Source organism: Drosophila erecta, unplaced genomic scaffold (genome assembly GCF_003286155.1).
Source record: "Drosophila erecta strain 14021-0224.00,06,07 unplaced genomic scaffold, DereRS2 tig00000000-arrow-pilon, whole genome shotgun sequence".
NCBI classification, from domain to species: Eukaryota; Metazoa; Arthropoda; class Insecta; order Diptera; family Drosophilidae; genus Drosophila; species Drosophila erecta.
The window spans coordinates 1,250,051-1,276,849 of record NW_020825194.1 but is presented as its reverse complement, the minus strand read 5'-3'; the positions used below and the strand labels follow the sequence as shown (position 1 = coordinate 1,276,849).

Genomic DNA, 26,799 nt, shown 5'->3' with positions numbered 1-26,799 from the left:
TCCTTGCTTGGCTAGATTGTCAACATATTAGCTTCAAATTGCTAAAGTTCTGCGACTTTTGCTGTTGCCTCATTTTCTCGCTCACGCACAGCAGCTATCGCCCACTCGTTCTACTCACGTGCTGCCTCTCTTTCTGCCGCACCAGCCCCGTCTCTTTCTCGCCCGCCTGCGGGCATCATTGTTTAATGTGGTGCTGCCAACTATTTTAGCCAAAAGCTCACACGGGTGGCGCGGCCGGGTGATTTGCTTGCTTAGCTTAACGTGGCCCGGAATTTTAGGGCGGTGGCGGGAAACGGGAAACGGGGGGCGGGGGCGGTGCCCCGGCCGTATTCCTTTCCGTGTCCGGCATCCAACCATCCAGCCATCCGGCTGTCCGCTCCCATCTCCGGCGGAATGCTTTCGCTTTTGGCGTTGAAACGTTCGGTTGACATTCGTGAAATCTCTTAAAATCCCGAAGGTCGTTGCCGGGGATTTTCTCAGATTTTGCTAGATTTAAATGAATTAGTTGCTTTGGCCGGCTGGCCGATTGATTTTCTGACCTTTACGTTTTTTTTTTTTTCCGGATCTCCGCCGTGGGTTGAGTAGGCCAGCTGCAATTTGGCTTGGGGGCATTTGCAGACATGACTCACCATTAACTGCACTGGACCCCGAGCCTCATAACTCGCTCCACGGAATGAGTACAAATGGGGTTCCGGCGGGCGGATGAGGCAAAATAATATGGATGAGGCCAAATTAGACACGCGGTGCAATGGAGAAAAATGTCCACTGCATTCTGCAAGTAATTAAAATATGAGAAAACAGCTACGGGCAGCACATAAAATATTCCGGGGTCAACAAAGGATGCGAAGCCGCATCTGCATGCTCCTTTTCGTCCTCTGGTCCTTTGGTCCTTTGGTCCTGGCTGGCTGGTCCGGCTGGTGGGCTTAAAAAAGCATCAAATTTCATATTCAAAATGGCACTTTACATGTTCAGCATAATTTATAAATGCACGCAGCGCCCGAAGAGCAGAAACACCAGAGCCGGCTACAACAAACATGAAATGTGCTGCGGTGGCAATATTTTTGAAGCAACATTGTCGACACTCCGGAAAAAGGGATCCATGAGAAATGGGAGGGGCGTGCAAGAGGGGCGGGGCGGGGCGGAGCAGGACATCGATGGCAGCGTTGCTGTTGTCATTCGTCGCCTCCCTGGCTTAAGGGTATACCAGCTATCCAGTGCAGTTTGTATATAATTCGTTGGAAAAATGATTTTATCAAGCCTATTTACGTATTACTTTAAGGACTCTCGATAAATGTATTTGTCTTACTACATTTTATCATTTTTATGGCATTTTTGGGATATCAAATGCCAGTTGAAAAGCACTTCTCCAGCAAAGGGAAAGTTAAGGTATTTCCGCTTGGCTTCGATTCCAGGACTCGCGGCCAGTTTATCCTGCTGTGGACGTTGCAAACAGCAAACATGCCGCAGTCCTGTTCCTGCCAGCCACTCCGGCTCCTCTGTGTCCCCACTCCCTGCTGCCATTCAACCCTTTGTCCAAGGTGTGCGATGATTTTAATGGCCTCCAGGAGGAGGCACGAGCGGAGCCGGGCCAACATGTTGAAAGGATTGCAGCGAGTTACGCCATGAGGCCTACATAGTGTCCTGCCACCCATTCTCCATCCTGGCCATGTCCTGCCACAGTTGATTGGCTGCTTTTTTGGGTGTTGACGCAGCCGGAGGAGGCAACTGCTGAAATTTGCATATCAAAAACGGCCAGGACATCCTCCGTATGACTGTGTGTGTGTGTGTGTGTGTAATGTCCTTTTGCAGGCTCTGGCTGTGCCAGCGGCTCTATGAATTTATGAACATAATATAAATTTATTTTTGCAAACTTTTCATGTTTTTGTTTGGGCCACCGAAAATCTGCATGCCAAAACCACACCCACACCCGCACCACCCACCGCCCACCAGGACAACAAAGGGATTGTTGTGTCAGTTTGCATATATGTGCAAGGATGCACACGTCCTTTCAGCCCCTTTGTGTGTGTTGGTGTGTGGGCTGCATTCAGCTGTGTGCTTTCGAGCACGTTCCAAGTTTATTTATGCGTATGCAGAATACTTAATGAAAATTTAAATGTAAAAGTTACTCGTAGATTGCAGCCTCTGGAAAATGGAAAACGGGGGAAATTGGGAAATGGGGAAATGGGGAAATGGGCGGATGTAGTCGGTCAAGTGGAGATCTAGTGCACCTTGGCGGAATGCGGATGCAGATACCTAACCCATTCGAAATTCACAAAAAGCGAGACAATCGCAGTAAGCCCTGCCAGTTATGAATCTCCATCTACATTTGGAACGGCTTGCGGATGCAGAAAAATATTTGAAATTAAATTGAAAGGAAAAAGTATATTCAGCTAAGCCGCAAGCTGATCCTTTGAGTCCGCCTTCGAGTCCGGCTGATTATGCTAATGCAATGCGACCGCATGCCTTGAAAAATCTGAAAACCAGCTAGACTCCCTTACTCCTTTTAATGGAGCCGACCATTCGATTTAGATGCAAATTCATCACAAAGCCGGGCCAGGAAAACAATAAAACTGACCAAAGCCGAAAGCAGTTAAACTCGGCTCTCAGACTCTGTTTAAATTAGATTTTTCCCCAGCGCCAAAGTACCACAGCTTCATCCGCCCACTTGCGCATACTTGTTCCACCCAAAAAACATAACTCACAAATCCAATTGCCATAAATAAAAAAAGCCGGGCCGAAAAACTTCTGCCGGGCCAGCAGTAACTCCATCAAATGATGTACAAGTTAACACATTTGCTGTATAAATCTTGTTCAGAAAGTCTAAACGGCGCACGAACAATTCTCGCAAGTCGAGTTATTCAAAAATCGCTTCTAAATTGGCCGCCCCACGTTACCCCCATCTGTATCCTTCTGTTTTTCTGGCTGTTTTCTGTTTGTTGTTTTGGCCATGCAGCTTTCGATTGTGCACATTTATCTTGGGGCAGCTTATGCGAAAAGTTATGAAATATGCGCACGAGCATCGCACAAATTGTCGGCTGGCCTGGGGGGCTGGGGGGCAGGAAAAGCTGTAGAATGGGCTTACCAGGCGGGAATTTCCCACTGGAGAGCTCCTTGAAAACCGTGCTGAATTCTGCTGCGGCTGCTGCTGCTGCTGCTGCTGCTGCTCGTTTGCTTTACGACTGTCCGCGAATGCACTTGACACTGGTCGCAGGATAATCAAGTTTGTTCAGGCTGATTCGTTGAGCCAGAATAGTGAGCGTTCTTGCGGAGATTTTGGTCCTTTAGCTAAGCCAGCCCTGGGAAAACCCACCCTCGTGCATGTGTGTGTGTTAAAATTAAATAAAATAAAATTAAATGTATATAAAATTAGGTTAATGCCTCGCCAGCAGCATCCGCAGTGGAAGGAGCGTCTTTTATTTTATTGCTATGTAGATGAACCAGCACAGCAAGGGAGCCAAAGAGGAGGTCCTGCGGCAGGATGGACGCTGCGCTACGCACCCCAGCACATACGTACACAGGGAGAAAATCTGTAGCGAAGTGAACTTTCCGATTGTTGCATACAATCACTAACCATTCAATTAAAACCTATACTCAGAATTCCTGCTTAAAAGGCAGGTCCCAAAGCCCGAACCTACTGCTTTCCTGCTACTTCTTTTCTGCGAGTGCAGCCTCTGCTGCGGAGTTCCCCTCCCAACGGCCACAAAACAGGCGACTTAAACAGGACTTATGGTTATCTTCGCATTTTATGGATATTGCGCCCGGCCCGCTTTCCAATGCTTTTTTCATTCCACATTCCACGGGGTGGCTGCCACGAAATAAATGAAGTTACTCGCAGCCATATGTTTGCTAAATGCTGTATGTAAATGTCGTGAGGAAAGCACTTTAATTTCGGCAAGCAGAAGGAGAGGCATCCGAGGCAAGGACATTCGAGGCATTAATATAATGGCGCGAATGAAGGAAAAGCGAAAGTGCCGGGGAAAGCGAAGAGCGAAGGAAACCCGCGCTGAACTTGAGACAAATTAAGGCAAAATGAACTGCAATCGATGGCGCGGAAAAATATGAACTGCAGCGGGGAAAATTCCGGCCAAAAATAAAACGCGCCTGCTGCAGCGAGCTAAGCCTACTTAAGCCCACGTTGCATGTTGCATGTCGGTTGCTGCACGCTGCGTGCAGCATTCACGTTCGCCATGTGGCAGTGGCAGCTAGAACATAAAACAGCTCCAGGCACGGGACACCAAACTCGGAGGCGCTGCACATTTGTCGAGCTGGCTAAGCCCAGTTAAGCCCTAAAAAACAGAGCGGACAAAGACGGAGACAGCCGGGAAATCGGGAAAGCGGGAAACTCGCAGGGAAAGCGGCCGACGGCGGCAGACTCTCGCCGTTCGATTTGACTTATGGGTTCGTTCGCTCCGATGTCCGCTATTAATAGAAGCGCCCTCGTAATCTGCCCATCATCTGGAGGAGATGCTGATCAAGTGGAGTGGATTTCGCCGGGATGGCAGGTTCCGCCGCAAAGTGACAAGAGGGCACTGGAGTAGCAGTTTTCATACAAAGTGCGGAGCTTGATGCGTTTATAAATATGCCTACTACTTGTATTCCTCCATTCTTACACTAATAGTTTGCTTGATGTCCCGAGAGAAAGCACTTTCCCAGTGAAAACCCGCGAGCTTGATGAAAGCTGTGAAGTTTCCCCCTGTCCCATAATTGGCATCAATTTCACGCCCCGCCAGCCCACTTGCCCTCGCTCAATGGTTTCATCTGAAATACGATCGCGCTGCCACAAATAGACGGGGGAAAATGTAAATGTACATTTTCCCGGACTGCTTGGCTTCCTGGGTTTTTCAATTTTTGGGTGAAATCGAAGCGTGACGTGGAGCAAATCGCGCCACGAGCTGCTTCATTACGTCCCTGAGTTGTTGGGTAATTAGAAGAGCAGGACGCGATTCGGGGATTAGGGATATTCAAATGGGTTCCGTTCCATCTTTGCCGTACTGAGCTGCTGGCTGGGATAACAAACAAACAAGAAATTAAATCGTGTCAATATTTTGTGCGTATTCTAAGCTAGAGACACGCTCCGTCGAACGGAACGTGAGTGGTTCCGCCGGAGAATCACGTCGCATGCCCGGAATATCTAAAACCCAACTTGGCAGCTCGAGACTCCTGAATTCCAGTTAAAGAAACTCCCGAATGAGTGTATGTTGTACGTTTAGCTGAACTCGAGTGCCACCATTAAAATGCCATTGTGCGCGCCATTTTGCCGGCGTTCACCCCCATCGAACGACCCCCCATTTGGCCCCCTTTTGCCAGGGGCGGCAGGCCCCCCTTTAATTATGATTCAGTGCACACAAGCTTTTGTTGCGTGCTCACTTTCCTTGTGGCTGCTGCTGTTGTTGTTGCTTTGTGCTAACTTTTCAATTCCTAATTATAATTAGAGAATCGGTTGTGTTCATAAATATTAAAAAGGGTCCTTTCCTGTCCCTTTTGCTCTGCCTGCCAGCGACATTGCATGAATAATTAACTCAAGTCGTTTTGGGGGGGATGGGGGCTGTGCGGGTGGGGCTTCAGAGCCCCATTTGCCAACTCCTGCCAGGCGCCATTTTGTTTGGCCAAGAGGAATGCCATGTAACAACAGAAGGAGCAACAAAGGAGCCGGAAAATGGGGAGTGGCCGCCATGGCCGCCATGGAAGGGGCGAAAAGGGGTGCCCAAGTGCGGGAGCAGGGGGCCACGGCGACACGTCATGAATTTATGAATTTTTGCATTTTTAATGTAATTTGTGCGACGCAGCTTCCTTCGACGAGTCACTCCAGTTTTCCCTGCTGCTCGCCCCGAAAGTGAACTCGCAAAAATAAGAGAGGCACTTTAAAACTATTCACATATTACTATGTTCCGAGCTACATCTTTGTAATTTGAATTATACAAAATTTTATTATTTAATTTTTTATTGGTCATTTTATTACGATTTTCATTCTACTTACTTTAGAAACTACGTTTTTAATGCAGAAAGTTTAGTGGTTCTATTAGTTGTAAGGAAAAGGTATATGTCTGAAAATTTTCGTTTCCCAAATTTGAAAATAACGTACCTTTGAGGCAATGGTTGGTATTTTTCAGTATTTCCACAGTTGGCATCCTGATTTCTAGGGACATCGAGGGCTGCCATCCCGATTTCTCAGGATGTATAAACATCGGGTTGGGAACTCCGATATGTGTAGAATGGTACTGGTTCTTGTGTCGGCTAACTTAACGATAGACTGTACATAAACCTTGTTTCTACATTTTTGATTTATATTTGTAATACGACTGTCAATTACATATTTAATAATTTATTTTCAAGATCATATGCATTTAAAACAATAATTCTTTAAATACATCTCGTACGCTCCTAGTTATGTTGAATAAATCGGAAAGTCGATGTCCCTAGACATGTTCTAAACTTTTTAGCCTTAACCCATATTTCGCATAAAATTGTGATTTACAATAAGCACCATGGAAGTGAAAGGATTCCAATACTTTGCTTATAAGTAGTACAAACGACTTACTCTTCTGTGTTTGTGTGGCTTTTCTGACAAGTTATAGTAAAAATAGCCCCCGAATATATACAATTTCACACAAAATAGCCGATACCAAATTTCGCTGATAATCGTCAGATTTTTGGCTATAATAGAAGAAATATTCGTCCAAATATAAAATGCCATATCTCGTTGTGCTCGTGATGAAATTTCCTATCCGCGTGTGTTTAAACCTGAATTTTGTAAAATTGGCCATTTTTTCGCAAAAAATCATGATGTAACCCCTTATCAAAAATTCAAAATTTTGAAAAAAAAAAATTTTTTGTTTATCAATTAAAAAGTGTTTTATTTCGTTTATTGGGGTCCCAGCTATCCAAAAAAGATCACATGTCAACCCGAAAGGCGCTTTGATTGAGTTTGATCTCTGTCCCCAACTCCCTTTATTCCATATTAGCCGAGGCATTGATAACCAAATCAGAAAAGCTTTGAGCATGTGGCCAAATATGCAAAGCTTAACTGATTGGGAATGCAGTTTAATCCGCTTGATACGAGCTCGATGAGCTGATGTTTCTCGAATGCAGGAATGCAAAAACACCAAACATAATGACACACCGAGTGGACAACCACATGGGACCCATAAACCAATAACCAAGAGCAACCAAAAAGTTAGCAAGCACACAGGTGGCGCGGGTGGGGATTCCATAGGGGGAAAAGCGGGTTGGGGTGGGATGCAGTTGGCAAAGTGAAACGAAAGCTACACGATGCTGCTCACGCAGCTGCACACATGACCAGATCAGGGTCATAATCCGCTGGCCAAAAAAATGGGGCAGCACAATCAACTCCAACTGGGGGCCAGCGTTCCGTGAAACTGCCATTGAGTGGGGCGCTTGCCAATTCGGATTCGGATTCGGATTCGCATTCGAGTCCTCATCCTCGTCAGGTGTGTAGTTTTGCTGCTGGGGGCTTCCCCTTCTCCCCCTCCTCCACCCCTTGCCAGGACCACAAATCGCACGCTAAAACCCATTTCGGCTTGACTCAATGCCTTCGCAAGGGGCGGAGAGGACGGAGAAGGCGGCGGGGGCGTGGCATGGGGGTATCTGTGGTATCTGCGGTCAGGGGCAGGTCTACAAATTAGATTTCAACGCAGCTTACAGTCTGCTCAGCTACCGTTTTACAGCGGGTATGATGGAACTTACAGGGTATATCCGATTAAAACACACCTATCATTGAAGCCTCAAGCCCAATTTGGTAATTCTGTTGCTTTCATTTACTGAGATTTCGAGCCGTATTAATTATTTTAGGGAGTATCCGCTGGGCGGTATGCCAAAGTTGCTCGACCTTCCCAGCGTCCTTTGAATCATATTGGGCCACTCAAAAGGACGAGGAAAGGCAAAGACAGGAGTGCCCAATAGTCCAAAGTGACACTGGCAGCGCAGCGCTACTGAAACGTTTTAAAAGCATCTTCATCATAAATCCGTAAAATGAAAAACGATGCATGCCACTCACATACATTCCCATGCATAGACGTACATCTCACCAGTGGCCCATGTGGGGTACAAATTTAGTTACACATTTTGCTTGTTTGTTTCTGCCACTCCTTGTGGCAGCGGCAAAGTGATATTGTCCCCTGGTGGCTTAACTTGTCATGCGGCAAGGCAAGGAAGCAGGACCTTTTTGCATTCGGGCCAGCTCACAGCACTAACACTGCTGCGGGCCGAAGGAGTAGAAGGACCTAGCAGGCCGCATTTTATGAATTATTCAAAATGATCATAATAAATTGCTGCAGCCTTTTACGGCAGCTGCAAAATGGGGCACGGCAGCAGATTGGGGTGCAAAGTGGCTACCCTTATCGGCTGCCATATTTTTTCGTTAGCCTGTGTGCACTTTTGGTTAAAATGTTTTACCTTCCTTCGGCTCGGCCTGCTAGCATGCAACACTGTTTGCCTCGCCCTGGTCAACTTCCTTTACTTTGCCGTGCACTGAGGGAAAACTGACACTTCACCATCACCAGAACGCTCATTTATTGCTTAATTTCCTTTGTTCTTCCCCCTTTGAATATGTGCAGTGTAAGAGTTTTCGTCTTGGCTGTCGAGCTGGAAAACTTTGGTGTGCTGCTTGGAAACCCTTGCAGTTTGCTTTTGCAACAGCAACTTTGTGTTTCAAGGGGAAGTCGGTAAATCGGACCCAAGAACTAAGGGATCCGAGGAGAAGGTGAACATCTTGGCAGGAAGTCAAACAGATACGCCGCCACTTATTTGCGTAGCCTCAGCAGAGGGAGCTGCTTTCAGCTTTCGGAAAAGTGCCAAATGAATAGTGCCAGTGGCCGGCTGAAATCTGCTTAAAGTTTCACTCATTAAGTCCTTGAACAATGAAAGTGCTCTCGAGGACTCGTTTCTTCTCGAGAAGGCGGAACTTTGCCAACAGAATAAATCAATTCCTTATTCCGCCTCAAAGCAAACCCTTCATCTCCTCAGCTGTTTATTTGCCAGCAAACTTTGGCGTTTGGGCCGAAACACCTGCGCAAAGACGTTGTTGGCCCGAAACGCTTAAATGAGTATTCGGCTGATGTATGGCGTTCTGAGTGGGCGAAGGAACATGCACATTGATTGATTATCGACACAGTTTGCCACTCGAAGCCCAGCGCTGAGTGATGCCCTCCGCTTGCCCGTCTTGGCCAACTTTGTGCTTTGGCAACAGCTAAACAGCCAAAAGCATTTGTGGGCGGCAAGTGCCACGGTTCGTCGAATGCAATCTCGACTCCATTCGCCAGCGGTCTCCATCTCCATCTCCAGCTGCCATCTCCTGTTCAGATGTTGTTTCTGTGTTTGGTGGTCGCTTTGCCACCGATTCCCAGCCTTCTGGCCAATTGCTTCATCGCACTACACTCAAAGAAATGACCAACGGTGACTTGAGCAGAATAATTAAAAATTTGAAATTGCCCATTTGCTCATTCTCGAGGGAAAGTCGCTAGCCAATTGTAATTTAAACATGAGTGCTGTATATGTACATTCATATTCTCAGTGTAGGAATGCCGCTTGCCTTTTGATGGGAAGGCCACTTGATGGCTTGGCGCCGGTTCAATGCGCTTTCCATTTGTCGTGGTCGCCAAAGGAGCTCGTGGCAAACTGGCTAAAAAAGGAATGCCTACTCTGGGCTGTTCCTGCCCAGAGGCTGTTCACAAATTGAAGTCTGCTGCTCGGGGCTTGGGCACTTGGAAGTCAGCAGCAATTACTAGGCGAAAACAGCATTAACGGTCACACCGGGCGAATGCGCAACGTTTCGCTTTGCACTACTAGCGGAAAAGTGCCTCGTGGTGGTCCACCGCCCGGGATTTCAATAGCGGTCACTAGTCCTGTGGACATTTAGATACATGCCAGGATGCCAGGATGCAGTCAACAGGAAGTCCGGCTTCCTTGGCACGCCTAATTAGAGCCGATTAATGAGCCAGTTGGCTATCCATTGTTTCCACACTTACCGCACTGTTCCATTGTGTACGCAATTCGACTAATTAGTTGCACAGTGCGCCCACACACACATAGCTAGTAAAGAACAGGGGAGGATAACCCAGTCCCCAAGCACAAAACAAAATTCTTTCACATGTAACAAACTGTGTCCTCGCCTTTGGAAGCCTTTGGAAGCCTTTGTCCGCCACATACTTTCACCCGTCTGCCGTGGCGCATTAAAAAATTAGTGTTGCCCTGGTCTTAAGAAATCAGAAGGGATTACATTGCCATTTAAGAGCAAAACCGCCGCCGGCAACAGGTAGCCATTGAAATCCACAAAGGACCCGGACCCGGACCCGGACCGTTTTTGTTGCCAAACTAAATTAAAAGCAAATGAAATAACCTCCATCTGGTTAATACCAGCCGCAGACCTTTGTGACCGCCGCCATTGTGACCCCGACACAAAAGGAAACGAGTTTCGGCCGAGGAACTCGATTAATGCAGCCGCCAAAAATTGGCAGCGCCCCCTGGTGGGCGGAGATCGCTTGTCCGGATTACGGCCACGCCCACTGCGTGTGTGGCAGTTCTCCAAATTGAAATTGCCAGCACGTCAAACCGAAATTAGATTATGTCCTGGCCATTGTGAAAACGAAGCTGCTCCTGAAGGAGATAATTTGCGGGGGATAATGCAGCTTGTCTATCGGCAGGACTAGTCGCGGCAAGTGGATCGTTTGTTTCAAGGAGTTTTTGTCTGGATTTACACAGCGCGAAAAGTGTGCTAAATTGGATGAGAGGCTTAAGATGCTCAAATTCGACTCTACTGTCGATGAAGTCCTGCATAGAGTTCTAGCAGAACAGCAGTTTGGAAATATGCCATCGCTCCCCATCCTTTTGATGCATTTCGATGCCCTTTCACGAACCGATAAATATATTATAGCACTTTTCGACAGCACTTTTTCGACAGTGTCCACTTACCTCGTTAGCAATCCGCCTTCCCGCCCCCGGAGGTGTCATTAGCATCCCTGATGGATGCATTATTCAGCAAACTCTATTAACATTTACGAACACTCGACGGCAGGCGCAGCCAACGGGGAGCAAATGGTAAATGTTTAACGAAGTTCGCTTCGAAAAACTATAAAGCTCAATTAATAACAATTTGGCGAGCAAAGTTTGTCCAATCTGGGTTCATTGTCGGTGCTGGCTGCTGCAGCTGGGACCCGATGATTACGGGGCCATGTCTTCATCTGCGGCAATTTAATGTCGGGCGTAAAGGTGACCGTCCACGTCCACGTCCACGTCCACTTCCACGGTTGGTAGTTGGTAGCTGGCAGCTGGCAGGTGGCTGTGCTGGCTCTACTTCGATTTACCTTTGTGTTTTATTACGCCACTGGGAGCCATACGGCAAAAAGTAAAAGCCATTTAAAAGCCAAAACTTTCCAGCAGCCCACTCCCAACATGTGGGCTCGTCCTTTGTATCCTTGTGCTGCTAAAGTTTCGAGTGCGGGGCACACTTCCGCATTTATGGCGAGTTTCAGACTGCCGGACTTTGTTTTGCCGACTCCTCGATGCATTAAGCCGCAAACGGAGCAGTGTGGCTGAGGGGTGTGTAAGAACCAGGGGCTTAAGGAGGACCATCCTGGCTGGAGTCCGCCCACCGTATCTCATTTGGCATTCCGCGAGTGTCTGTCCCCCGTTTTGCTGTTTGTTCTGCTCACAGTTTTTCTAGTCGAAAGCATAACTCTGCACTCAAGTGCACTCCAGTGCCAGAAATCCCATCCCCATCCGCATGCCACACCCTCGACGGAATCCCACTTCCCAGTCACGTACTCCTACATTTCAATTACACCAGACACAACGCCAACTAAATCAATAATCAATACATTATTCCGCGCAATTAAGGCAGCGGGAGCTGTTGTTGGCGCATAATTACAAAGTGGGCAATTGAAAAATGCATGAGGCCTAATTGATAAACAAATGCATACATTATCCGAGTGCAGCGCCTTTGTTTTTTTGCTCGCTCGACATGATAGAGCAATTAAAGATATTTAATGCATTTTGCGTCAGGGAATGCTGCGCATTGAGATTCACAACGTTATAATTTGAAAGGATATTGTGCATTTTGTGGGCGGAGGACTCATTTACATGAGTCGTTGTACGACTCTTTCCGCTTGCAAAACTAGCGGATTTTAAATGCGCATTAATGGATTTTGCTGAATTAATTTAATCAGGCATGAACACATAAATTAGCCGAAATAAAAAACGAATGGGTTTGTGTAAGGGATATATATGATTTACTTTACTGCGACGCGGAATTCTCACTCTCTGGAAATGCGATTTGCTAAATCATTAAATTATATCAAATGGTGATAGAATTAGTTTGGCATCCGCCTAATCCTCGCGAACTGATCACTTACGGCCAAATTCGCATTCGGGACTCGCGATGTGCAATACTCGTAATTGAATTTGCCGTGCTTTGAATGCCCGCTGATGGGTCCAATCTAATTATTCCCCCGTACGGGTCGCCCCCGATAACATAATCCCACTGCGGCCCCTTAAGGCCCACATGCCCACATGCCCACATGCCGATATGCGACTAATAATGCAAAGGGCTGAGAAGACATTATATGCTGCGGCACTTTTTAAAATTGACTCAGGGAGGAACTCAAGCTGGTGTCCTTTGTCGTTCGACCAGACAAATGCTTTTAGGAGCGGCACAAATTCAGCCCAAGGGCATGCGTCCTTTTCTCGGCCCGCTACTTTGGGCCAAAACCGAATGAAAGCAGCCGGAAAGTATGTCGCCAGAGGAAAAGTGAAAATGGGGCGGGGATATGCGGGCAAACTTGTTTTCGCTCGGCCAGCAGAGAGACGTTCAACATCCTCGCAAGTTGGCCACTTCCATGTGACAAGACAGGACATTTCATTGCGGCAATGCTGCTTTTATTGTTCTTGCACCGTAGCCCAAGCTTCGGCCGGACATCCGCCAGCTGCGTGCCACAAAAGTTTGTGAAATGTATTATTTCTGGCGACAAAAGACTGAAATAACTTGGAATGTGTTTAAAATAATTTTAGTGCCACTTTGCGCAGTGGTCAAGGCTAAGTAAACACCTGCTATTCTGCAGTTCGATGTGTGAATATCTGGGCGAGCTCGGCCCAAAGTCCCACAGTCCCACAGTCCCACTGACTTGGTGACTTAGTTTCCAGTCCCTCCGGATTCCAAGGCATGAAAGCGCAAACATCACGTATACGCAACGTGCGCCAGCAAGGCGTTCAAGTGCAGCTGTGTTTGAGTTGGGTGTGAGTGTGAGCCAGTACTATATACTATGTATGGCGTGTAGTTGGAATTCGTAAAAGTTGGGCCTGCTGCGCTCGGAGGACGCCACGCCAGCGAACTGGTGACCTTTTTAAAGCAGCGCCACTGTCTTCGCCGGCAATTTAGCAAACACTTCCGTTCGCCAATGTCCTTGTTGGGGGGTGGTGGGTGGTGTTCTGGTGTCCTAAATGTTCTCAATGTTCAGAATGTCCTGACCCACGCACTGCTGGCGAGCAGCAAATGTTTTCACCTCCGCCAGTGACACGCCCCAAGTCCTTCGGATGTCGTATGGGCAGCAACAACATGGATATGCCCTGAAAAAAAGATAAACTAGGTTTATTTTAGCTAAGTATGTGAGTAAAGGCCACTTGATCAGTATGGATTTAGTCAAGTATTTCCTTCTTAATTTATATACTTATTACCTGGAACTGTATGCTTTTTCACCAGACTTTTGCAAGTGCACATCTCTGGGTTTCCACTGCACACTAAACAGCGATTCTCTTCGCATCCGACGGCATCGCCTATTCCTCGTCAGCTGCTCATGTGTGCTGGATTCCCGCTTTGAGCTGGTCTATAGGTTTCCCGGTTGGGTGGAGTGCAAGTGAGATTGGGATGCGGAGTGGAACCATATAAGTGAGTGACAGGCGGACTGAGATAGGTTGTCCATGTCCTGGACATCGATACCGATTCCCCCTGAAATGCGCTCGTTTTCCTATTCCTCTTGCAAAGTAGCGAGTTTGGGGGTTTTTGCTGGGCTCCATGTGCCTTTTGGCCAGTTGAGTTGCTTTCCGTTGTCCCAGCTGGAATTTGCATGTCCGTTCGTTGACATTCTGCCGCTCCGCAGCTGCTGCGGCTTCTTTGTCAGCTTCTTATTTATGCATTTGTATCTTTGTCGCAAGTTGTGTATCTGGCTATCCATTGTCTGGCTTGCGGCTTGTGGTGGGCAGGGATAGGAGGAGCAGAAGAGATCTGCGGTTCAAATCCCCGGATTGCCAGCTCATTACAATGAAGTGCAACCGCAGAGCGGATTGCCGAAAAAACAATTGCAAACGGAGCAACGGAGCACATTAAGTGCAGTTCACGCTGTGCCGGCTAATGAGCTACAGTCCTCTCAGCCCTCCCACTTTCCAGTGGCCACACCTCCCGTCGTTTATCTAACTTTCCACATTTTCGCATTTATAATGCTAATTCAGCAAGTTGATTACATGCCAGCCAGCCGGGCGTCCAGGATGCCGGATTATAAAATACAACATTGTGCTGCAAAAGTGGAGCAAAAAGCAGTCGAGCGCCCGGACCTCAGATAGTGGCCCTCCCCCACAGAAAACACTTTGCTTTAATGTGCATTTCGGTGGCAATTATGAGCGCATCACCGCCCAACTGGGAGCACTTTTCGGCCAATCTTGTGCTCCTCCGCTGTCTGCCACTTGTAATTTGCATGGCGGACGAGCATGTTCTGCATGTTCTGCGGCCAAATGACCCAAACTGGCTTTCATTTGTGCTCTCCACTGCACTTTCTCACAGTTGCCGCACAAAGTGCCCCCAGCTCGATGTTCTGAAAAAGGTCCAACATGAATATACCTTCCAGATACCTTGCCACAACAATACCTACAGTTTAAAATGTATCTGACGATTTGAAGTGTCAATTATTTGTTCAAAAAACAATTTATTTGTACAGTGCTGCTCAATACTTGAACCGAAGTTTCAATGCGTATTTAAGTAGGCGAATGATTATGAAGCTAGCCAGTTTATGGTATTATGAACGACATTAAGATTTGTGCCCACGAAATCATCCCAGCCTGAAAGCTGTCCAGTTGTGCAGTCACAGATAATGCTCCATAATTAAATCGGTGAATCTGATTCCAGGAACTCCGGGAACTCCAGCCAGCAGCCCATTATGAAATCCAGAATTGCCCACATGGGCTTGGTTGTGGATCTGTTGTGTTCTACGCCTACTTTGTTTGCATTTCAAATTTGGCGTGCTGCATAATTTACAATTTACATCCATCAGCGAAAGCCCAACAACATGGCTGCATACATATTTAGCCATCGCCGGGTATTTTCGTTGGCCAAAACCAACTGCCAACAGATACGCCAGCTGAAAGTTACAGCTGCACAGAGGAAAATTGCACCTTCATTAGAGAGTTTGTCGAGTTCACAAATTGCGTTTTGAAATCATTTATAAACGTGCAATTTCCAATTGCATGCAGCGAAAAGGGGTGAGCACATCTGAATTTTTAAGTCCAACTATGTTGTTGAGCACATTTGCTGGCAGTGTACCCCACTCCCTCTCGAACTGCTGCATTTTTCATGTTTAATTTCAGTTAGTGCCGCCTGCCAGCTGAGAGCGCGAATCCTTTTGGCGTCCATCCAGAACGGGTGTGTGTGTGTGTGTTTTAGGTGTTTTTGTTTGGCAATTGTTTTGAGTGTGTGTTTGGCAACACAGACCGCCACACACGGACCTCTATTTGCCATGGTCGTGTCAGCTTGATGTTTCTGTCAATTGGCCCGAAACTATGCTCTATACTCCGCCATTTCGCATGCCGTTGGTGACTCTGGCCAGCAAAGGCAACTGGCCAATATCCAGGGAGATGTCTATGTACAAGTATATAATGGAAACTTCTCTAATTGGCCCCCAACTTTCCGACACCTCAGCTCCTTACCTGGTCAAGTATCTCTGCTCCTTGGAGCTTCTAATGAGTAGCAAACACTTTGCGCATCGTAAAGTTTCGGGTGGTAAAGAGTTTTAAAACTTTTTAAGCCACTCGCATATGAATATTATTCCGACAGCTTCTCCCACTGGACCTCGCACATGCCAAGGACATCCCCCCGCCCCGAAGACAAAAACCAAGTCCGAAGTCTGAGGTCCCTGCTCAAGTGACACATCCCAGCCTTCCAACCTCTCACGCCCCCAGAGGTATAAATAAGCCAGCATGAGTTGTCTTTAAGTGAAATTCAATAACGCATAAAATTCCAGGGCACAGAAACACAGAAACCCCCAGCCAACACACATACTCACATATTCTAAGTGGGTGCTTTTCGGGTGATAGTTCATCGGGGCACTCCACAAAAGTGCAGGGGAATTTTGTATATTACAAATCATTGTTCGGCTCAAGTGCTTGCACTGCAAGGAAAACACTTTTCAGTAGCAAGTAACCACGGACCTGAAACTTGTAGAGCTTAGCTTGAAGTTATTCAAAGATATTCCAAACTACGCATATGTTTTTTCGGTGTAACTTGCCGCATAAGTTGGCTACAAAATTGCTGAGTAAGCACGTTGGAAGCCTTGTAAATTTTAGAGCACCAAAGACTGACATTGCTAACTCGGTTATGAATTCCCATTTACTTTTGCATTAAATCCTCGCCAAATATGCAAAACACATTTGCCAGCTGGAAAATTAAAGGCGGGAAACCGAAAGGAAAATGGAAACTTCACCCTCGATAAGTCAACAAGTCGTCGCTGTTTTTTGCCAAGACAAATTAAATTTATAAACAAATGGCGCACAGCAAACAGAAGTTGTTCTGGCGAAAAAGTTAAGCATCGTGCATTTGCGAAAGCCCCGGGGTTTCGTATACCAACCACAGGATCTAAAGGACGAACTCGATTCGAGGAGCAACAAGCAAATGCCAGTTATTATTCCTGCCCCCGCCGAAGTACTGCCTCTTTTTTCGTGTTTCGGGTTTTTTTCGCATTAACTGAAAACTGTTGAGGGAGGGGGAGGGGGCGTGGGCGTGGGCGAAGGGAAGGATGTGTGGGTGTGTGCGCCTTTAAAAATGTTTCACTTAAGCAGGGAAGCTGCTTCGAGCCCCAATAAAAACAAAATGTGTACACGACAAACAAACATAAAGTTAGGAGCTCGTTAAATTACGCCAAGGGGTAAGAATATGCGAACATGCTTTCACTTTTACAGCTGTGTGTATCTGAATAATGCGAGTTGTCAAGAGAGACATATCCCCTTCTGCGCTGCCAATATCCTTCCTAGTTCCGCTCACCCATTTCAAGATAGCTAAGTGCGCCGCCAGCTATTCCCAAATATATATATTTTATAATCCCGACTGAAGTCGGCCCACAGCACGTGACGCCATAAAGTCGGTTGAACGCTGGACGACTTAGCATAAGCCCGGCTTGCGGCATTTCCCAGCCGGTAAAATCTTGCCACCTTTGGTTCCTATATCTTGGCTTATAAATACATATATATGTGTAGGTGAGGGGTCTGCCGAGCTGCCCATTCATTGGAGCGAAATTCGCAGGACGCGTTTGGGTGCAAAGGGCGCGAAAATCTGATTTGTGAACGGACATCAAATACTAAAGCCAAAGCAGATATGTTGGTGTGCGGATCAAGAGAGAAGCCCAACCAACACACATTAACTTTGACCTTTAAGCTGTAACCTTTGGGAGCCAATTTAAATTTGAAAAGTTTCGGAAGCTTAATTCTTTTATAGTCATTAAAATTGTAGTACAATCAGATTAAAATTTTATTAGTCGTGGATAATAGCCACTTTGGCTTAATTTGATCAATTGAAAAATATGAATAATTTGTAGCAACAAATGGCATTCAAGTGGCAGCCAGTAAATAAAACATGGTAAATTGATGTGCTTTTAAAGCAGCTTTGGCAAAAAATCCAATCGCAAGCAATAGCAATATAGCATTTCAAAATGATTGATTGGATGCCCAAGTTCGGCAAGGCCAACTTCATTCTATAAATAAGCGAATCGGTCGGAAGGGAAGCGAGTGCAACTCGAACGTTCGTATTAATCGCTTCCTCGAAAGCGGAAAGTTTATCAATTCCGCCAGAGACCCAAAAAAGTGCTCTGGTTTGAGCGATATTAAAAAGTGCCCCAATACATTTATGTGTACATATTTTTTCGTAAGGACATCAATAACCGATGAGCTGCCATAAATCCATGGGCATTTCGTTTTATGTGCGGGTTCAGTGGTAACACGGTAACTACAACGCTTTCGGCAACCCCATGTAACCCACAATGTGGTCACGCAATGCGGAAAGGCCGCAGAAGGCGGTAGAGTTGTCAAGGAACCACTTTAATTTCCTTGATATATGCCCGTTGCGATAAGTTCCACCTGACAATGCTGGCATATCTATTATTAAGATCTGGCATCTGGAAAAGCCGCTCGCAATCAGCAGGAACACATGCCAGTGGCCGCAAAAGCAGCCGGGAGCAGATTCTAGGCCTAAGTTGGGGTCATTAACATAAACAACTCTGCAGGCGTGGATCCCCCAAAAGGCGCACAGCCCGAAAAAAGGGGCGAGGGCAGCAGAAGCTCCCCGAAACAAAGAACCCGTGTCTGAAAAGATGCATAAATCATGGGCGACCTGCCAGGATCCGAAATAGAAACCGAGAAACCGAGAAACCGAAAATGCGAGAAACGAAAGTGAAATCGAGGTACCACGATGTCAGCAAATGGCAAAACTGTCATTTTCTAAAGAATTTAATTGACAGTGCAAAGTCATAAATTATATGGCGTATCAAAGAGGGCGAACAGGAAGCGTATCCTGCGGCATTTTGGGCTAATTGTGGGGATGCCCCGTGCCACTTGGCAAAACAAAGAGAGAGGAGGTCCTGGGGAAACACGTGTGTGACCGGGCGTGCGTGAAAGTAAAAACATTCCTATTTGGCTTGCTAATAAATTAATGATACGAGAATGCTCGTCGGGGCGCCGCCTCCGAAAATCTCGGCAGGAATAGGGGACAAACACTTTGGCGACACGAGCACGCGAGGCAATTTATGGCCGAGCAGGACACTAATGGAAGGACCAGCAGCCGTGTGACGAATTCAGGATGTATGCGTCCTTTGCCAGGACGAGGCGTCACTGGGACTGGCCCAAACAAAATGCCGGCCAAATCATTTATCTTTCGGCCATTGTGGAAGTGCTTAGCCAACACTGGCAGATGTAAACACTTCACTGGATCAGCAGACCAGGCTCGAAGTATTTCATGTGGAAAGGCAGGGCTACCAATTAATGGGCGGCAATTTAAGGAACTCTAGGCTGTATATTGGAAAAGGAGCACAAGTCACACTCTAGTTCTTAAAAAGTAGATGCTTAAGGGCCTTTTGTTTTTGACACACTACACGTTGACAACTCTGGGCTTATAGAAATTAAATGTTCTATTTCATCCGTTTACTTGTTGTTGGTTATACCCATAGCACCAAATTGTAGCAGCAATGGAAAATCATAAGGATGTGGTCACCCAGCGCACTTGGCGCCGCATCCTGGAGCACCTGAGTCCGGTAAAAGGATACAAGGTGGACGAGAGGGGAGTCAGCTGGTACCGAGGACTGTCCCAGTCCCAGATGGCGGCAGCAAACGGATTGTTCGACATCCTGAGGGAGAACATGGATAAGAAGACGACCTCGAATGTTGCGAAGCTAATGGTGAAACTGGGACTGCATCCCAATCCGCCGTGGAAAACGCTGCACACGGTGATCAAACTGAGCCGCGGTAATGATCTGGCCTTCCTCTGGTTCCTTATGGAAATGTGCTACAAGACACCCAATCACGGCGAGACCTACAGTGTTAACGAGCAGATCATCATGACGGCCATCTTCCGGTTGGACCTCTGTCCCACTCTGAGGGAACTGGACCGCTGGCTGCCACTGCCACATTCCTCGCAATCGGATAGGGATAAAGCAGACGCTCTGAGGCAGAGAAGTCTGAGCTTCAAGAAGGAAAAAGAGGATGAGCGCCAAAGGGATTTGGCCAGAAAGGCAAAGATCGTGACACCTCTATCTCCCTACTTCCAGCAACCCAATGTTCCCGGAAAGCTTCGTCACGAGCGCAGATTGCTGTCCGACTATCCGGACACTGCAGCCATTCTATTTCACATGGACGAGGAGCCCATCGAAGCGTACCTCTGGTCCCGCTGGTTTGGCAGCTACACCTTGAACGAGGCACATCGGGTGGGAAAATCCATAATCTTCGAGGAGATTAACAACATTTTCGAGTCCTTTAAGACAGCCTCTCTGCCAACCCGCGACGTGGAATCCCTATGTGCCCATCATCAGTACATTCGGGAGATGGAGAAGTCTCTGAAGGAGAAGCTGGCGAGGATGAAGCGGAGAAAGTGCGAGGAGCTCATCGAAGCGAAAAATAGACTGGAGGAGAGGAATCGGAAAAGAGTAATTGAGGAGCTGGAAGAAATGAGTGCCTGCTACTTGAAGCGGTTCCAGGAAATGGCAGCCAGGGCCAGGTTGGCGTCCACCAGGAAGCAACTCTTTGGCGGCAGTTTTGTGAAGGCATCGTATTTTGGCTGTCCCGATGATGAGATCAGATGTGATGCTTTCGATGAAGAAAGGTGCCGGACCTTCGAGGCAGAACGGGCAACAGAAAGCCATATTGGTGATATACCCAAAATTAGAACTTGCAGTAATATTAGGCTAGCAAGCGGGGCCCAGGCTAAGTCCAAAACTAGATCCAGATCTAAATCGAAATCGAAAAGCAGGTCAAGATCCAAATCAAGGAAGCCTAGAAGTGAAACGCCATCGATTAAAGAGCCTGAAGTAGTCGTGGAAGCACCTGTGCTTCCCAGAAAAGGAGAGGAAGATCTCCGCGACATCAAGGTCAGGTTATTGAAGGGAGAGAAACCCATCTTAAAGGGATGTCCCGACTTTCAACTGGAACCTCCCCACTGCGCCAAGTGCCAACATTTCGACACCCAAAAGGGTTTACCCCAAAAACAACCCAAGAAACAGCGACCTAGTAGCCTAATGCAGTTCCTCGAAAACTGCGTCTCTGAAGGGAATGGAAAGGAGGATGAGGATCTCGAAATGGATACACATCCTTCCGCCCATCCTGTTCAGGAACCCAAGCTTTTCGATCTGGGACTTTTAGGAAGAAATTGCCCGAGGTTCAACTATCGTGAGTTGTTTGGCTCGCTGCACAGGACTCAATTGGACGACGAACGGATGCGTCTAAAGGAGGCCTTTGTAAGAGCCATCGACGATGATGTCCAGTACCTCAGTGCGGCCTTAAGTGGCGAGGAAGAGGGTTCTCTGGATGCTCTGGTGGACCGAGCAGCCAAGAGGGTTTTCGCCCGGGATGTGAAGACCTTTCACAAGGAACTAGAGAAGTTGCATAAGGAAAAGGCTGCGAAATTGAATAAGTCCGATTCTCGTTTGAATTTTGGCCAGGAGTTCTACGATCCCGAGAATATCCCTTTGATGAAGGAGATGCTTAGGTTGGGCCTGGAAAAGGTGGCCCAGGACAAGAGATATGTATTGCCCACCCTGCCCGATGTGCACTCTGTTCCCTACCTCATCGAATGGATACGATTGCGTTATGGAAAACGCTATTCCTATGCGGAAAAGGAACAGATTTTGAATAGAGATAAACTGGTCATGGATCAAATAATTTGGATGATGCACTCCAACCTCGCAAAGATACCTTCCCTGCCTGTTCGCGACAACTTTACCGACTTGGCCAAGCTGCGGGAGTTGAGCAAGAAGTTCAGGGAACGCCACACCAAAAAATTCCTAGAAGCCATCATGGAAGTGGAGAGGGTCTTTTATTCGGCCATGAAACCCCATCTCTGCAATTTAGCAACTGAGGAGACCTTTCTGGCCTACTTGCCCGCCCATTTCCACGATCTGGGCTTCACTGTTAAAACTGTAAGCTGAGTAATGGCAATTTCCTATGAACTGGCCAATTATTACAAGAAGATTCCTCTTTTCCAAACCATGTAGTTTTACTAAGCTTCAGTTGGGTAATTGCCTGCTGTCCGCAAATCATCGCATTTAATTGCGGTTGTGTCCACCTTGGAGCGGCTGTTCCACTTGGAACAGTTTTAATACGACACAAGGGGCAATCATAAAAAACCTAATTTGTATAAATAATTTAAGGGATGTTTGTTACATTGAGAGTTCAGTAGCTTTCTTTTAATTTCTGGAGGCTTACTGTGTGTGCAAACCTTTAGCCAAAGTTGCTCACCTAACGCAATTAAAGCTGGTTTACCACTTTGTCCCTGAACGGACAGCTGTGCACCTGTTATGCATCGTTGCATTTCCGTTTCCATGGATGGGCATGCTTCTGGCCAAGTCGGCTTCCTCGAGGGACTTGCAAATGGGCTGCTCTGAGCGCCCATGCCCATTAAGGCGAACCTGCCGTTTGTGGGTGAATTATTAAAGCCGCCTCTGCCTTTCGGCCGACTGACGAAGGGTTTTCGCCGAAATCTCCGTGTAAAATTCATCCCGCAAGCTACTGTGTGCACGGTAGCGAATTGCGTTATCCGCTCGGAAAACGGCGTAAAGTCAGCTTATTAAAATATTAATTGAAAGTGGAAGCGCCGATAACTGACCGACAACAATGGCGGCAGCCCTTCCATTAACATGCCATTTCCTTCTCAGTACCGTGTCCGTGTCCGTGTCCATGTTTTCCTGGGTCGAAATGTAAACACGGCGCTGCTTTATCGCCCTCATAATTACTGGATAATGAAAGCGCCAGACACGGTCAAATAAACGGCGGCAGCATCCCTAGCTCCTTAGATCCTCGGCTCACCTGGGCAGCCATACGGGATGGCGACCTCGTAAATGCGGGCTAACCATAAAGCTGCCGACACAAAAATATCCGAATAACGCGTTAGAATGCCCAGAATTCACTTTGGCAACTCTAGATTGCGCATACGCCCAGTTGCCCCACAGAAAACGCCACATTCTGCAAATGCCCATACATTTCGCCAGCGGAAGATGCTGCATTCATTGTTTTACGAGCCATAAACATTAACAATTAGGCCGGGTACCCAAGCCGTTATGATTTTTACTGCTCGCTTTAATTAGAAAAGCACATTAGCAGGGCTCCTAGACAGCTCGTCTCGATTCGCCTGGTCCATTTCTGTGCTAATTGCAGTGCTCCTGGACGTTGGTTCTAAAGGCGCAGAATACGTAGTACCCCACACCGGCGCCCAGCAGAACGGCCACACAAAGCCACACATTGAAGGTCATGAAGACGAGCATCAGCAAAAAGGATATGAGCACCTGCAGGACGTGCAGGAAGGTCTGCAGGATGTGCATGCCGGAGCAGTAGACCTTGAGCTTGGATGTTCTGCCAGCGGGAGGGGTACTTTCCTGAACATGGTGGTGGGTGTGCGGGGTCAGGATCAGCGAGGATTGCGCCTGGGGAGAGCTATGTCCTGGCGGCTGAAGAGGCGGCATCGGCGGCGACCTTGGACGGTAGGCGTAGATCTGGGTTCCGGACTGTGGGTTGGTCCTGGGGGGATACGTTGGCTGGTTGTAGTTGTAGTTGGCCTCTCTATATCTTCTCGGGGGATTGTTCTGGTCCCTGCCGCCAGCCAAACGCTTTCGGTCCCAGGCGAACAGCCACTCCCTGAAGAATTTCAGGGCCTCATAGAGCACCGCGAACACAAAAATCAGCAGGCAGGAAAGGGTCAGTGCCATGGCGGACTCGGTGCGCCAGAACTTGAAGAGAATGGTCTCCGCATCGCCAGTATGAAAGAACATCGCCATGGTCATGTGGTGGCCTTCACCGTCGTGGTGCCCGTGCTTAGTGTGCTCTCCATGGTGTCCATGATGAGCCATTTCAGGTGAATGGTGTCCTTCGTGAGCGGAACTCGGTGGAGCAGGTTCCGGGGGTACATGAGCACCGTGATGGTGAACGTGGCCCTCCGAAGCATCAACTCCATGGTGATTCATGGTCGAGCATCGGTGGAAAATATTGTTGTTGTTAGTCTGTGTATGCCCGATCGACAATTAAGTGACAGCTTTCAGAAAGATGGAAAATTTCAGTAGGTCTGGAAACACTTCATCGAAGAAGTTAATTTATTGACCATTTGGCATTGAACCAACCGTCCAGATTGAGCCTCGCCCTGCTACCTCTCCTTTCGAGAGATTTTCTATACCTATCTGTAAAGTGACGAGTTTCGACCGCAGCCCAATGCCAGTTCGTTGTATCATTAACATAATTGACAGGCGGGCAGAACATGCCACGTGCCACGTGCCTCGAAATCAATGCAGTTCCCGTCCAGGACTCGTTGATGTCTGCCCGGGACAAGCGAGCAAATTTGCTGGCACTAATGGAATCCATTTTTCACCCGCCGCTCGGATGAGACGAGCTGCACCGAAATCCTCCGGCCCAACCATGCATATTAATAAAGATTTAAGCGTCAGCAGTCGGCGAAATTAAGATCGTACACTGGGCGCCCGGCTCGAGTACTTTGAATTGCTCACGAGCTGCCCATTAGATGGTCCAACACCGAATATTAATCATACGCGGCGTTAATTTATGGGCCAGTCGCTGATTGCCGAAACAGGATTTTTCAGCCAGACGTGCTGCAATCTCTTTCTGGGAGTGTTTCTGGGAGTGTACTACTTGGCGGGCAGGGGAATCCCTACCGATTTTCCTTTTCCCAGCTAAAATGAAGCCACTAGCTGTCGCTGGGAACGCCTCGCTGACCGCCCATTAATGCGGCTCCTTTGTGCAGGAGCACATTAATCATGGCGAATTCTGCAGCAGCCATCGCAGCATGGCTCGTGTAATTTTTTTCGGCGTCTTTTATTTTGTGTTTTGTTCTCTTGCCCCACAAAAAACAATGAAACCAACGAGACCCGGCAACAAAGTGAGTCCTGCATTAAATGCTCTGCTTTTCTATGGCTGCTCGAGCACTTCCGCTTTCGCCGAGAATCACAGACCTTAATTGTCGAGACGGAAGAAAAGCGAGAATGGTATAACTAGGATTGGAAGCATGTCAAATACCCTGCCGAAGCACAGCAATAATAAATGAATGTAATTTGTGCTGAACAGTAAAGTTGTAAGGTACTTAAGCTCCCAAGAGTGCTATAGCATAGCCACCCATTTTTATAATTCCTAGGTATTTGTCATTCCTTGGACATAGGAAACTGAATTGAATTAGGGAAATCCCCTTACGTTATCCAGTTCAGAGGAGAGCCTGCCAGCTACCCTTTACTTAAGCTGCAGTGTCCATTGTTTGCAGTCCTTTGCTGCTCGGAAATGTAATTCCTTTTGATGCCCGACACGGCTTAAAGCTCCTCGAGGTCCTCGAGACTCGCCGCTCCATTCTTTATCAATTGTCTTGTAGAGCAAAGCGTTAATCATGCGGCATTTAACGAGACTAAAGCCGACTGCTCCCCGGTGACTGTGATTTCTATGGTCAAAGTTTTGCTGCCCGTTCCCTGCGTTCGACAAAGCGATAGCCATGAATTCCGAGAACGAATGAAAAATGTTGGCCAAATGTGTGGGCGTTTGGGAGCCCAAAGGAGCAACGGAAAAAAGGAGCCCTGGCAACCCGCCGGGGCAGCCTTGCGTGTAATCGCGCTGCTAAGTCCATTTAATCAACTTAATTTTGTACAAATTCTCAGACATTTGGGCTCACTTTCTCCCCTGCTTTCATTTATTTCGGGCAAGTGACGCAATCCCCGCAGGACGGCATTTAATAAAACATTTTCCACAATTATAGCAAGGCGGGGGAAAAGCTTCAAGATCCCAGATTCCTATCGCTCAACGCTGAAATGGAGTTGTTAGCGCTCAAAATAATTTGCATAACTTGTTTTGAATACACTTTGACAAAGCCGAGGTGTGCGTGTTGCATACTTTTGGGCTGCCCTCGGCTTACCCGGCGGATACGCAATATTTAACTTGACAATAATGGCAAGTTTTAATGAAGGAGCCCGGGCAACACGTCCGCTTTAGATTTTTGTCACAGAAGTACGAAAAGTAAATAACATTTGATTACACTTTATATTTCCGCTGCTCTCAGCCATTTAATACCCACACAAAATATTAAATTCCCATTTCGTGGAGATGCTGCTTTGATATTTATTAAATTTAACATCAAGGGCCGCCATCCCTCGATCCGAAAGTCAATTGCTGAAACTGGAGCCCATTTCTTCTGGGCAAACACATTTGGAAATTTGTCGTATTACCTTGCAGCGCATTTGACATTTGGCTGCCGGGGGAGGGTCATCGATTTTCGATTGCGTTATCGAAACAAATCTAGCCACTTTGACGGCCTTTTCGCTGGCATCCGAATGGGAAAACTGGAGAGTGCCACTCACAGGAAATTGAGCTCAATTGGGGTTTTCGCTACGTGCCTCTCACTTTCGCCTTGGCTTTTATTGTTTCCCAGGATCGCCAAAAAAAGGGTCCTGTCTGTTGATTTATGTGGCAAGTGCTTGTTAACACTCCACGGCCACGAGCTACGAGCCCGACAACTGCAGGCATCTTCATAAGCGTATTTCCTAAAAAAAAGGGAAACGCGTAGGAAAGTTTTCAAGGACATCGGGCGGCCCTCATGGCGATTCCCGATGTTTCATAAACGTCGCATTAGTGTCGCACAAATACTAACAGAAAAAGTGCTCGTAAAGCTGCAGACTTTACTGCTGGCGATACGATAAATTTTACGTTTCCCGGCTGCAGCACAATTTCGCTGCACTCGTCAGCTATTTTTCCATTTCGGGATTTTTTCGCGTGCCGAACGCAGCTATTTGAATACAGAAATCCGCTTAACTGAACCGAACGGCAAGGCGCCCCGAAAACACATATCCCCGTCCACAT

General features: G+C 47.3%; 2 protein-coding genes across 2 annotated transcripts; one reads left to right on the top strand and one right to left on the bottom strand.

Moving 5' to 3' along the window:
* The first annotated feature begins 19,341 nt into the window (after positions 1-19,341).
* Positions 19,342-21,943, top strand: LOC6554962. Its single transcript, XM_001981098.3, has one exon. The coding sequence runs from the start codon at positions 19,443-19,445 to the stop codon at positions 21,891-21,893; it is 2,451 nt and encodes an 816-aa protein (XP_001981134.1). The 5' UTR covers positions 19,342-19,442; the 3' UTR covers positions 21,894-21,943.
* A 1,004-nt stretch (positions 21,944-22,947) lies between these two features.
* Positions 22,948-23,973, bottom strand: LOC6554961. Its single transcript, XM_001981097.3, has one exon. It carries the CDS (start codon positions 23,919-23,921, stop codon positions 23,109-23,111), a length of 813 nt encoding a protein of 270 aa, XP_001981133.1. The 5' UTR covers positions 23,922-23,973; the 3' UTR covers positions 22,948-23,108.
* Positions 23,974-26,799: the final 2,826 nt, after the last annotated feature.